This window comes from Pseudophryne corroboree, chromosome 1 (assembly GCF_028390025.1).
Source record: "Pseudophryne corroboree isolate aPseCor3 chromosome 1, aPseCor3.hap2, whole genome shotgun sequence".
NCBI classification, from domain to species: domain Eukaryota; kingdom Metazoa; phylum Chordata; class Amphibia; order Anura; family Myobatrachidae; genus Pseudophryne; species Pseudophryne corroboree.
In genome coordinates, this window is record NC_086444.1 from 428,244,420 (window position 1) to 428,256,881 (window position 12,462).

The following is a 12,462-nucleotide window of genomic DNA, read 5'->3' on the forward strand; positions in this document are numbered from 1 at the left end:
TGCATTGGGCTTCACACTCATCACCACCTTGTGTGCTTCAGCCTGCAGTTGAAGACTAAACTCCAGGTGTGTTCATTCCTCCACCTGTGACACAGCTTGCTGCTGCCAGTGCCTCATCACCTGCACTGTGAGTTGGTCTCCTGCTTATGCTCAGGTTTGCAATATCCATCTACTGCCTTAGTTCTCTGTTTTAAAACCCTGCTCTGGTTTTCAAACCAGAATCATTTCATTGACATTCATACTGTTGTTTTATATTTCCGGATATGATTTCTCAAGTCACCTATCATCCATTGCCATAGACTATTTGTTATCATTCCAAGTGTTTGACTTTCTCATCTGATTTATTATTTCTGCTGCATTTCTGTTTAAACTTATCTGCTAAATAAAATACCATTGCGCTCATGCGCAAGAACGTGATACAACCTCCTCGTCTCTTTCCTCCTACCTCCACTGACCCACTAGCGCCCCCTCCGGGGACACAGACCAAACACAATCTGACAATCAGTAGTGTTCCTTTAGTGATCCATGTTAGTGGTCTGAAATTGTTACTGAATTGATACAGTAATATTTGTATTTAAGACATATCATTCACCAGGTCGCAAGCTATTGTGACAGGCATTGCAGGGGTCCGCCAGACCCAGTTCTCTCTGTATCACTCTTTGTCCGCCTCTTTTCCTCACCCCTTTTCTCTTTGTCAGTCAATGGCATAACTATAAATTTTGCACCCCCCTGCCAAAAAAGTTTTTTGGCGCCGTCCTTCCCCCCATAGCATTTTGGTAACACAAACAGGGCAGTTTATAGGCAATTTGGCTCCCAGTACGAACTGTTAAAAATGGCTTCCCACCCCTTAGACCGTAATGCACATAACATTATTCCATACACCGTAACGCCCATTAGACATTATTCTACACACCATAATGCCCATTACACAATATGCCACACATCGTAATGCCCATTACACATTATGCCAACACAGTAATGCTCATTACTCATTATCACTCTCCAAGTTATTCACACTCCAAGACCAGTACATTTTCCCCTTTGTGTTGATCTATTAGAAAGCAAAGAAAGTCCAAAGAGACAGTTACCGATTTAGCCTCAAAGAGGGAGGGAATATTTCTTCCTCACATGTCCTTATCCCCTCCCCCCCCCCCCCCACACACACACACACACACACACACACACACACACACACACACACACACACACACACACACATATCCTCTGTAGCCCAGCTCCCTTAAGGCTTTATAAGTTTCAAATATGTCTCAGTTGGCATGTAAAATGGGTTTTAGGTGAAGAGCAGAGTGCGCCCTCGGAGTAGATATCATTATGCATTACCATATTACAACATTATTAGTAAACAGACCCATATAACTCAGCTTACCTTGTAAGTAACATAGGTCCTTCTCAGGGTAATTCTTCAATAACTCCCCTCCTTTAAATTGGCTGCCGAGGAGCTCAGTATTTACAAATGATTTGTATGCAGGAAATCCAGCCAGGTGTGGTGTGAATTCAAACCAGGCTCCTGTAATAAGAACATTACATCCAATTACAGTGGTAACACAGATATTACCAGTTATTATTACCAGTTATTTATATATAGCGCACACATATTCCGCAGCGCTTTACAGAGAGAATATTTGGCCATTCACACCAGTCCCTGCCCCAATGGAGCTTACAGTCTATGGGGGTCATTCCGACCTGATCGCACGCTGCCGTTTTTTTGCAGCACAGTGATCAGGTCACTACTGCGCATGCGTGTGCACCGCAATGCGCAGGCAAGTCGTACAGGTACAAAGCGGATCATTGCTGTGCGATGGTTTTTAACAAAGAATCCATTTGCACAGCCGAACGCAAGGAGATTGACAGAAAGAATGTGTTTATGGGTGTTAACTGACCATTTTTTGGGAGTGTTTGAAAAAATGCAGGCGTTTCCAAGCGTTTGTAGGGCGGGTGTCTGACGTCAATTCCGGGACCAGACAGGCTGAAGTGATTGCAAGGGCTGAGTAAGTTCAGAGCTACTCAGAAACTGCACAAAATGTTTTTGCAGAGCTCGGCTGCACAGGCGTTCGCACACTTGCAAAGTGAAAATACACTACCCTGTGGGTGGCGACTATGCATTTGCACGGCTGCTAAAAACAGCTAGCGAGCGATCAACTCGGAATGACCCCCTATATTCCCTATAACATGTACACACATACACATTCACACTAGTGTTAATTTTTGTTGGGATCCAATTAACCTACCAGTATATTTTTGGATTGTGGGAGAAGTACCTGGAGGAAACCCACGCAAGTACGGGGAGAATATACAAACTCCACACAGTTAGAACCATGGTGGTGATCGAACCCATGACCTCAGTGCTGTGAGGCAGTAATACTAACCATTACAGCATACTAACTATTTAGGAATGCATGTCTATGGGTGTATATATCTATATCTATCTATCTATCTATCTATCTATCTATCTATCTATCTATCTATCTATCTATCTATCTATCTATCTATCTATCTATCCATCCATCCATCTACAGGGCATCCAGAAAGTATTCACAGCGCTTCACTTTTTCCACATTTTGTTATGTTACAGCCTTATTCCAAAATGGAATAAATAAAAAAATTTCCTCCAAATTCTACACACAATACCCCATAATAACAAAGTGAAAAAAGTTTTTTTTGAGATTTTTGCAAATCTATTAAAAATAAAAAATTAAGAAATCCCATATACATAAGTATTCACAGCCTTTGCTCAATACTTTGTTGATGCACCTTTGGCAGCAATTACAGCCTCAAGTCTTTTTGAAGATGATGTCATAAGCTTGGCACACCTATCTTTGGGCAGTTTCGCCCATTCCTCTTTGCAGCACCTCTCAAGCTTCATCGGGTTGGATGTGAAGCGTCGGTGCACAGCCATTTTCAGATCTTTCCAGAGATGTTCAATCGGATTCAAGTCTGGGCTCTGGCTGGGCCACTCAAGGACATGCTTAGGGTTGTTGTCCTGCTGAAAGATGAATCATCGCCCCAGTCTAAGGTCAAGAGCGCTCTGGAACAGGTTTTCATCCAGGAGGTCTCTGTACATTGCTGCATTCATCTTTCCCTCTATCCTCACTAGTCTCCCAGTTCCTGCCGCTGAAAAACATCCCCACAGCATGATGCTGCCACCACCATGCTTCACTGTAGGGATAGTATTGGCCTGGTGATGAGCGGTACATATTTTACACAAAAAAGGTGGGTATGTCCATGCTCTCAATGTTGTTTATTGTAACAAATCATTTTTACTTTATGGTCTCCCCCAATTGCAAAAGTCATTCATAACCTCACCTGGCTCATTTTTATTTAAATGCCTCTTTTCCACAGCAGAGTAGACCGGATAAGGATTTTCCCCACTTTCACATGCTGCACGTTGATCTGACAGAGTTGTCTCATATAACTGGATAAGGTAAAATGAGAGTTTATGATCATGTGCTAGGTAGACTGTTATAAGTGCTATGTTAGTAGAGTAGTTGCTTTGAACACTGCAAATTTCCTAAGTATGTAAACTTTTAAATATGATGACTATTTCCTCCACTGACAACTGAAAGTTGGTCTTTCCTAGTAATAATGTTGGTGAAGGCAATCAAAACAAATTGAAAAGTGGACACCCCCTTTAATCCTAATGCTAAGTGGGCCTATTATGTAGTCTGCACATTAATATCCCTGTGTCAGAGAAAGCAAGTGGAACACATTGACTTACAGGAGATTATAGACTAAGATGTCTAATTAACTACTTGGAGTATTTTGCTACAATCTAAGCATGAAATGTTCTGCAAAACAGATCAATAAGTTGATATATGCAGTGCTGAACCTCTCATTAAATATGAGTATGACACATACATGCCGACATTCGTGAAGGGGGCAGCCAGGTCAGAACAATGGTGTGGGCGGTAGTGGGCGTGAGGTGCAATGTGATGCCTAAAGGGGACGGAGCTGGGAGCATGAGAGCATGGAGACGTCATCATGGTCCCGCTCTCTCTGCATAATGCTGTCGGTTACCGGCATTGCAAGGCACCTGGCAGGACCATGTTGACGTGATTCGCGTCATCAGACTCCTGGACTGCAACATCTGCTGGTGGGAATGTGTGCTAGCACGGTGGGCAGCAGCAGGCTGCAGGTGGCACTGGCCTGGAGTCTTGCCCACTCTTCCGGGAGGCCGGGAGCACCACCTGATTTTCGGGAGCCCCCTGGCTGTTCTGGAAGAGTAGGCAAGCATGATATGACATAATTAGGGACTGGGTCCCTGAACCTATCCTGGGGCAAAATGTAACATGAGTTTTATTTTTAAGTCCATTTTGAGTGTCTTCTTTTCTAAAATCTATCTATCTATCTATCTATCTATCTATCTATCTATCTATCTATCTATCTATCTATCTATCTATCTATCTATCTATCTATCTATCTATCTATATCTTTTTTTAATAGCTCCACCCCTAGACCTGTAATTCCTGAACCTATTTTTCCATTAAAAAATTACTGGTCTACATACACTCATGAAGATACAGTAAGTAAGTTAATGATTTATATATCTTTTTAGTACAGCTTGTATCTAAATGTAAAAAAAGAAAATATCAGAACACCCATGTGACCTGCGTCCATAAAGTTATGCTTTGCTACCTTTGCCTGCAACCATGTATATGTTATCAGTGCTAACACCAAATAGTATTGCTTAATTCAGTAGTGTTCTGTGCACCAATAAATGCATCCTGAGTTATAAAAACCAGGATTGTCCTGCGCAGGCAGGGGCTACCCTTGGATTGCGATTGCATCACTGGTGACCATTAGCATTCTGGGCAGCCCCCAGCATGTGATCGCAAGCAGTTGCAGTTTTGCTAACTTAGCAAAACTGCAACTGATGCTGAATAGGGTTCACAGTACTTACTTTATTAGTGACTTTATAGACAACCACATAAGCCCAAAAATTAGTCAGTGAGTATATGCCACTAGAAATGGACTCTTGTAGCTTCTCCCATGCCTTGTTCTTGTCCCATGCAGATTTCATTAGACAATCACTCATCTGGCTTTCCATCTCTGCCATGCATGATGACCACTTGTCATTATTATACAGGGAGGCCATACACCTGGAAGGATAAGGTAAAAAGACACTTGAGTGTTGGCTTATGTAAGTATAAAGGGAAAGGGAAGGGGAAGTGGGGAAGCTGAGCACAAGTTAGATAAGTACAAATATCTATTCAGGATATACAGTATAAGAAATCCAGTTTATCACCAATAGTAACTCATTGAAAATGAATGAGATGACTTATATCACAAGTGGAGGTGCACCCCTGAGAGTATAAACACAGGAATACGAAAAAGGGAGAGGAAAAGGACTCTTTTTTTTTTAATTTAGTGTCTCGCTAGATTGCTGTACACCAGTGGTTCCCAAACTTTTTTGAATCAGGGCGCCATAGAGTATCAGAATTTTTTTCACGGCACCCCTAGGTTAAAAGTGTCTAACTATTACATTTTGAAAAAAAATAAAAATAAATAAAGTAAATTGCGTTTTTATGACATCCTTTTGTTCAACTGTGTATCGAGGGAAAGGATTTGCTTCTCTTTATCCACAAATTTTATGTTTTGCAGCCACAAGCACTGGCGTTGACTATCAGATTGACCTAAATAATTGAATTTGTCCTGGACCACCAAATCAAGGCACACCTGTAAGTGCCCCGAGGCACCCCAGGGTGCCACGGCACACAGTTTTAGAACCACTGCTGTGCGCATTTTGTGACATTCGCAAACACAATTTGTCTCTAATAATCTTGACCTTTAATATTGATTGCATATCATGTTAAATTAGTGTTCCATGATTCAAATGATGTAGGTTGTGTTGCCATGGGATATTGTTCTCGTGTCTGTGGTTGCTATTTCAGATAATATTTTTGTGAATTTACACATATATAGAATATATTGTTGTTTTATTAGTATTTTACATGCTACAAATAATTTTCCTTTGGTATAGTCCAGGGGAGTAAGTTTGTACCAGATGCCCGAAATAGACAATGGTGCCCCTTCCTCCCCTCCTCTGGGGCAGAAAGTAATCAAGGGCATTCCATGAGAAGCAGAGGAGCTGTAGCCACTGCTGTGTGGGGGGGTGCTGATTATTGAGGCATAACACCCCTCAGATATACATTATTTGAGAAAGGCACTTGTCAGTCTGTAGCTGTAGTAGTTTTGTTAGGCTAGTGGTTACCCATCCTAATGCTGTACATTACACCATAGCTGTCCCCTGAGATGTTCCTACACTACACCAAGTCCAAAGCTAAGCACAGAACAACATTAGCTCAGATCATCAGCATGAGATTTTAGTGAAAACCTTTGAATAACTACAGCTGTTACACACACACACACACACACACACACACACACACACACACACACACACACACACACACACACTATAACCACACAGCCACATATACTGTACTTACACAGCCACATATACACACATATACTACCACATATACACCCACACACCCACATATCATGTACCCACAGTCACATATATACACATACACAATCACATATACACACACCTAACCACATATACCCATACAGCCACATATACTGTACCCGCACAGCAGTTGCAGGCTGGGTAGGGCGGCAGGCTGCCAACTGCCCCCTTGGTCGCTACATTTATATAATTGGCATTGGTATAAGTTCGGCAGGGCGCTCGCGGTAACCGGCTCCGGGAACGGAGGTGGTTTGGGGATGGGTAACCACTCCGGCCCTGCCCACTGTTCACTAACATCAACCTCAGTGACAGGGCATGCTTTCATATGGGCTGAAAGCACGCCCCTGTCAAAGAGGCACTTCCAGTAGGTGCCGCTCACAAGCCTTTTTTAATGGGATTTTACTGCCCGATGCTTAGCCCCGCCCACCACTTCCAGCCCTTCACACTGAAAACAGGAGGCACCAAGACAGGTGCCTCCGAAACACATTTAAAACTTTTTTTTAAACAATAAAAATGAATAAAATACTATAAAGGTTAAAGAAGATAATTACAAGTATCTTCTTTGTATTATTTTAATCATAAATGACAGGGGAGGAACTGCCACCCCTGCCTCACTGACTGCACGTCCCTGCTATAAACATACATAAATATTAGAGGGCATTACAGTCAGATTGGGGCTGTAGTGAGCACAGTGTAGCCGGTGCCATTACCCAGGGTGCAATACCCTTGGGGCAGCATGGTACTGCCCTGACCCATAACCTTAATGGTACCCACCTGACAGGGACATGAGCAACCTAGTGGAATGAGTGATATACATCCAACACTTTTTCCTCTCTAACATTACGAGATGCGTCATATCAGCTAGTCGCATCCCCAAGAAAAGAAGAGCCACCTCAGCTACAAAAAGGAGCTGCCCAGCCAACCCAGGGAAGAGACAAAGATTGAAAAGGAAAAGCAAGTAAGACTGTTAAGGATCCAGATTAATGTTTAAGCAATTTGAAATGTGATGAGTCTTTTAATACAATAGTTCAATTATAGACAGGCTACAGAGCAGTTACTATTAATGCTGATGACATACACCCTGATGATGTACCTTGGACCCACTGCTATATATTTCCAATAGAGGTAGCACTTTTGTCATGATATATTAAATACTGAAACTTTGGTGCACATGATCTGTGTCCAACTGATTTCTTGATCTGCGTTCTACTGCTATCGGAAATATATTGCAATCAAGAATTGATTTACTGATGATCTGAGCCCTGCTGCTCTGCAATATATGTATCTGGTGGGATCAGCTTCCTCCAAGGGAGAGGAAAACAAGACCAGCACATTATGTAGCTACAGTAGATGTTTGGAATTCTGGGTTTTCTGGGCTGCAGAACTGGAAATATGGAATTCTAGGTTTTCCAGTTCGCCCAGAGCCAGCAGGAAATCAGCAGCAGAGAAAGAGTTTAAAAGTCTCATTCACCTAGTCTTCCACGCATTGATGCTAGAGGCCAGTTAGTAGGGAAGTGATTGTAGTGCCAGGGACCAAGGGCTATGCTGGGAAAGTACTGTATGGCCGATTGTGGCTTCAAGCCACTGCAGCGGACTGACTGCTAAGCATGAGGAGTGCTGGGACCTTTTATGTTCGATTACTCATTTTCTGTATGCATCTGTATTTCCAGGCATAAGTCTGGGCATGCTGTTCTTTAGTGTCTGCTGCCAGTAAAAAGACACTAGTATTCACCAGAAGTCTTCCTACCGAGTCCTTATTTAAAGTACCCATTATACAATATATATACTGTTCAGTATATATAGTGTGTGTGGGTGTGGGGGGGGGGGGGGAGAGGCAGAATAACACTAATATCAAGATTATGGAAAGGAGGGGGGGAGGTGCTTTCTGTCATACAAGGAGCTAAAATGTCTAGTTACAATAGTTACGACTCTACGGTGATAAATACATACCAGGTTGATCCAGAGGTACCACAAATGTATGTTATGACATCTAATAGATCTTCTTTGGCTAGCTCACTAAGAGTACCCAGAAGACTAACCATTGCACGAAGTCCACCTCCAGATCCCAGAACTGCAATTATGGGAGGCTCTTTATCCTACAGTAACAATAAAAAAAATATACTGTAGTAACACATGGCAGAAAAAGAGCAAGAAATCAAACATTAGAAAAAAAAATTTGTGGTAATTTTTTATTACTGTATATCAGATGACTCTGGACAGATATTGGTGTAAAAGCCCCAATACATCAGGAACCCATTCCCCCGATCCGCCGATCAGCAGTCATTGATGATTGGTGATCTGTCGGGTTATCAGGGAAATTCTTCATTTTAAAACCCCCCAATTTGCCTATCCCAACCATTTTCAGTTAAGTATTATGGGGGTCATTCCGAGTTGTTCGCTCGGTAAATTTCTTCGCATCGCAGCGATTTTCCGCTTAGTGCGCATGCGCAATGTTCGCACTGCGACTGCGCCAAGTAAATTTGCTATACAGTTAGGTATTTTACTCACGGCTTTTTCTTCGTTCAGGCGATCGGAGTGTGATTGACAGGAAGTGGGTGTTTCTGGGCGGAAACAGGCCGTTTTATGGGCGTGTGGGAAAAAACGCTACCGTTTCTGGGAAAAACGCGGGAGTGGCTGGAGAAACGGAGGAGTGTCTGAGCGAACGCTGGGTGTGTTTATGACGTCAAACCAGGAACGACAAGCACTGAACTGATCGCAGATGCCGAGTAAGTCTGGAGCTACTCTGAAACTGCTAAGAGGTGTGTAATCGCAATTTTGAGAATCTTTCGTTCGCAAATTTAAGAAGCTAAGATTCACACCCAGTAGGCGGCGGCTTAGTAAAAGCAGCTTGCGAGCGAACAACTCGGAATGAGGGCCTATATTCCTATACAAATGCATATCACCATAATGTACTAATACTTAATAATACTGTATACTTGCCATAGTAGCTAGATAAGGGCTGTATTTAACATGTTATAGATTAACAATTCAACCTCTAGATGTATGTGATCTTAAATGTTTTCATCAAAATATGAACTATTAACCAACCAAACTACAGCCCATTGGCCAAATGCAGGCCTTCCCTTGCTAAAACCTGTCTCCTATACGGGATTCCTCAGGACAAATACAGAAGTGTAACATGCCTGGGAATCATCACTGCCAGGAGGGCTCTCTCTGCTCCTCCACCTCTAATCCACCCTGCAGCTGCTTCATCTGAGTAATCCATGGATATGACTAAAGTAAGCAACATAAGACAGTCACAGATGATTCATAGGGGTCATGCAGAAAAAGATGGATGGACAGATGGTGGAGAGAGTACTTTGGTGGAGAAGGTAATACTGAGGGGCTTTGAGTCTGGCATATAAAGTAAACAGTCAGGTCATTTGTTTTGTGCTCCAGGCTAGGGCCACTGGGCAGGTCTGGTAAAAACTGTAGTGAGTGAATAAGTGATAAATCAGCGACACAATAGGGAAGGAATATAGGTGGTCATTCCGAGTTTATCGCTAGCTGCATTCGTTCGCTGTGCATCGATGAGGCTAAAAAAATGGCACTTCTGCACATGCGTATGCGGCGCAATGCGCACGCGTGACGTACTATTACAACGAGCGATGTAGTTTCACACAGGGTTTAGCGAAGCTCTTCAATCGCACTGGTGGCCGCAGAGTGATTGACATGAAGTGGGCATTTCTGGGTGTCAACTGAGTCTGACTGTTTTCAGGGAGTGTTCGGAAAAACTCAGGCATGGCAGAAAAAACGCAGGCATGGCTGGGCGCACGCAGGGCGTGTTTGACTTGTGACATCAAAACAGGAACTGAACAGTCTGAAGTGATCACAAGCGCTGAGTAGGTTTTGAGCTACTCTGAAACTGCACACAAAAAAAATTGTAGCCGCTCTGCGATCCTTTCGTTCGCACTTCTGCTAAGAAAAGAATACACTCCCAGTGGGAGGCAGCATAGCGTTTGCACGGCTGCTAAAAACAGCTAGCGAGCGAACAACTCGAAATGACCACCATAGCGCCTAATTCAGACCTGATCGCTAGCAAGCGATTTTTGCAGCCCTGCGAACGGATAGTTACCGCCTACAGGGGGAGTGTATTTTAGCTGTGCAAGTGTGCGATCACATGTGTAGCAGAGCTGTACAAACAGATTTTGTGCAGTCTCTGTGCAGGCCAGGATTTACTCAGCCACTGCGATCACTTCAGCCTGTCCGGGACCAGAATTGACGTCAGGAACCCTCCCTGCAAACGCATGGGCACGCCTGTGTTTTTCCAAACACTCCCTAAAAAACGGTCTGTTGACACCCACAAATGCCTTCTTCCTGTCAATCTCCTTGCGATCACCTGTGTGAACGGATCCATCGCATAAACCCATCGCTGAGTGGTGATCCCCTTTGTACGCGTGCGATGCGCCTGCGCATTGTGGTGCATGCGCAGTTTATGACTGATCGCCCGATGTGCGGAAATGCACAGCAGCGATCAGGTCTGAATTATCCCCATAGACAGTTAATACACACAAGCAATATTCACTCTCTGCAGATGATGTTTGATAAAGGACACTGGAAGTCTGCAGGTTGAGACTGGTACTGGATGATGATACAGTATAACCAGTCTGTAGCTTGAACTATTAAGTAGAGATGTGCACTTGAAATTTTTCGGGTTTTGTGTTTTGGTTTTGGGTTCGGTTCCGCGGCCGTGTTTTGGGTTCGACCGCGTTTTGGCAAAACCTCACCGAATTTTTTTTGTCGGATTCGGGTGTGTTTTGGATTCGGGTGTTTTTTTTCCAAAAAACACTAAAAAACAGCTTAAATCATAGAATTTGGGGGTCATTTTGATCCCAAAGTATTATTAACCTCAAAAACCATAATTTCCACTCATTTTCAGTCTATTCTGAATACCTCACACCTCACAATATTATTTTTAGTCCTAAAATTTGCACCGAGGTCGCTGGATGACTAAGCTAAGCGACCCTAGTGGCCGACACAAACACCTGGCCCATCTAGGAGTGTCACTGCAGTGTCACGCAGGATGGCCCTTCCAAAAAACAATCCCCAAACAGCACATGACGCAAAGAAAAAAAGAGGCGCAATGAGGTAGCTGTGTGAGTAAGCTAAGCGACCCTAGTGGCCGACACAAACACCTGGCCCATCTAGGAGTGGCACTGCAGTGTCACGCAGGATGGCCCTTCCAAAAAACACTCCCCAAACAGCACATGATGCAAAGAAAAAAAGAGGCGCAATGAGGTAGCTGTGTGAGTAAGATAAGCGACCCTAGTGGCCGACACAAACACCTAGCCCATCTAGGAGTGGCACTGCAGTGTCACGCAGGATGGCCCTTCCAAAAAACACTCCCCAAACAGCACATGACGCAAAGAAAAAAAGAGGCGCAATGAGGTAGCTGTGTGAGTAAGATAAGCGACCCTGGTGGCCGACACAAACACCTGGCCCATCTAGGAGTGGCACTGCAGTGTCACGCAGGATGGCCCTTCCAAAAAACACTCCCCAAACAGCACATGACGCAAAGAAAAAAAGAGGCGCAATGAGGTAGCTGTGTGAGTAAGATAAGCGACCCTAGTGGCCGACACAAACACCTGGCCCATCTAGGAGTGGCACTGCAGTGTCACGCAGGATGGCCCTTCCAAAAAACACTCCCCAAACAGCACATGACGCAAAGAAAAAAAGAGGCGCAATGAGGTAGCTGTGTGAGTAAGATAAGCGACCCTAGTGGCCGACACAAACACCTGGCCCATCTAGGAGTGGCACTGCAGTGTCACGCAGGATGGCCCTTCCAAAAAACACTCCCCAAACAGCACATGACGCAAAGAAAAAAAGAGGCGCAATGAGGTAGCTGTGTGAGTAAGCTAAGCGACCCTAGTGGCCGACACAAACACCTGGCCCATCTAGGAGTGGCACTGCAGTGTCACGCAGGATGGCCCTTCCATAAAAAAATCTCCCCAAACAGCACATGACGCAAAGAA

At 43.9% G+C, this 12,462-nt stretch overlaps 1 protein-coding gene across 6 annotated transcripts in view; it reads right to left on the reverse strand.

Moving 5' to 3' along the window:
* Positions 1-12,462, reverse strand: part of PLA2G4C (phospholipase A2 group IVC) — a 179,967-nt gene that overhangs the window by 103,821 nt on the left and 63,684 nt on the right. For all 6 annotated transcript variants that reach the window (XM_063913458.1, XM_063913461.1, XM_063913460.1 and 3 more), the window contains exons 6-9: positions 8,441-8,586; positions 4,919-5,117; positions 3,325-3,433; positions 1,388-1,528 (exon numbers count right to left, since the gene is read on the reverse strand). In XM_063913458.1, coding sequence (XP_063769528.1) covers positions 1,388-1,528; positions 3,325-3,433; positions 4,919-5,117; positions 8,441-8,586 — 595 coding nt within the window. The remainder of the gene's footprint in view (positions 1-1,387; positions 1,529-3,324; positions 3,434-4,918; positions 5,118-8,440; positions 8,587-12,462) is intronic.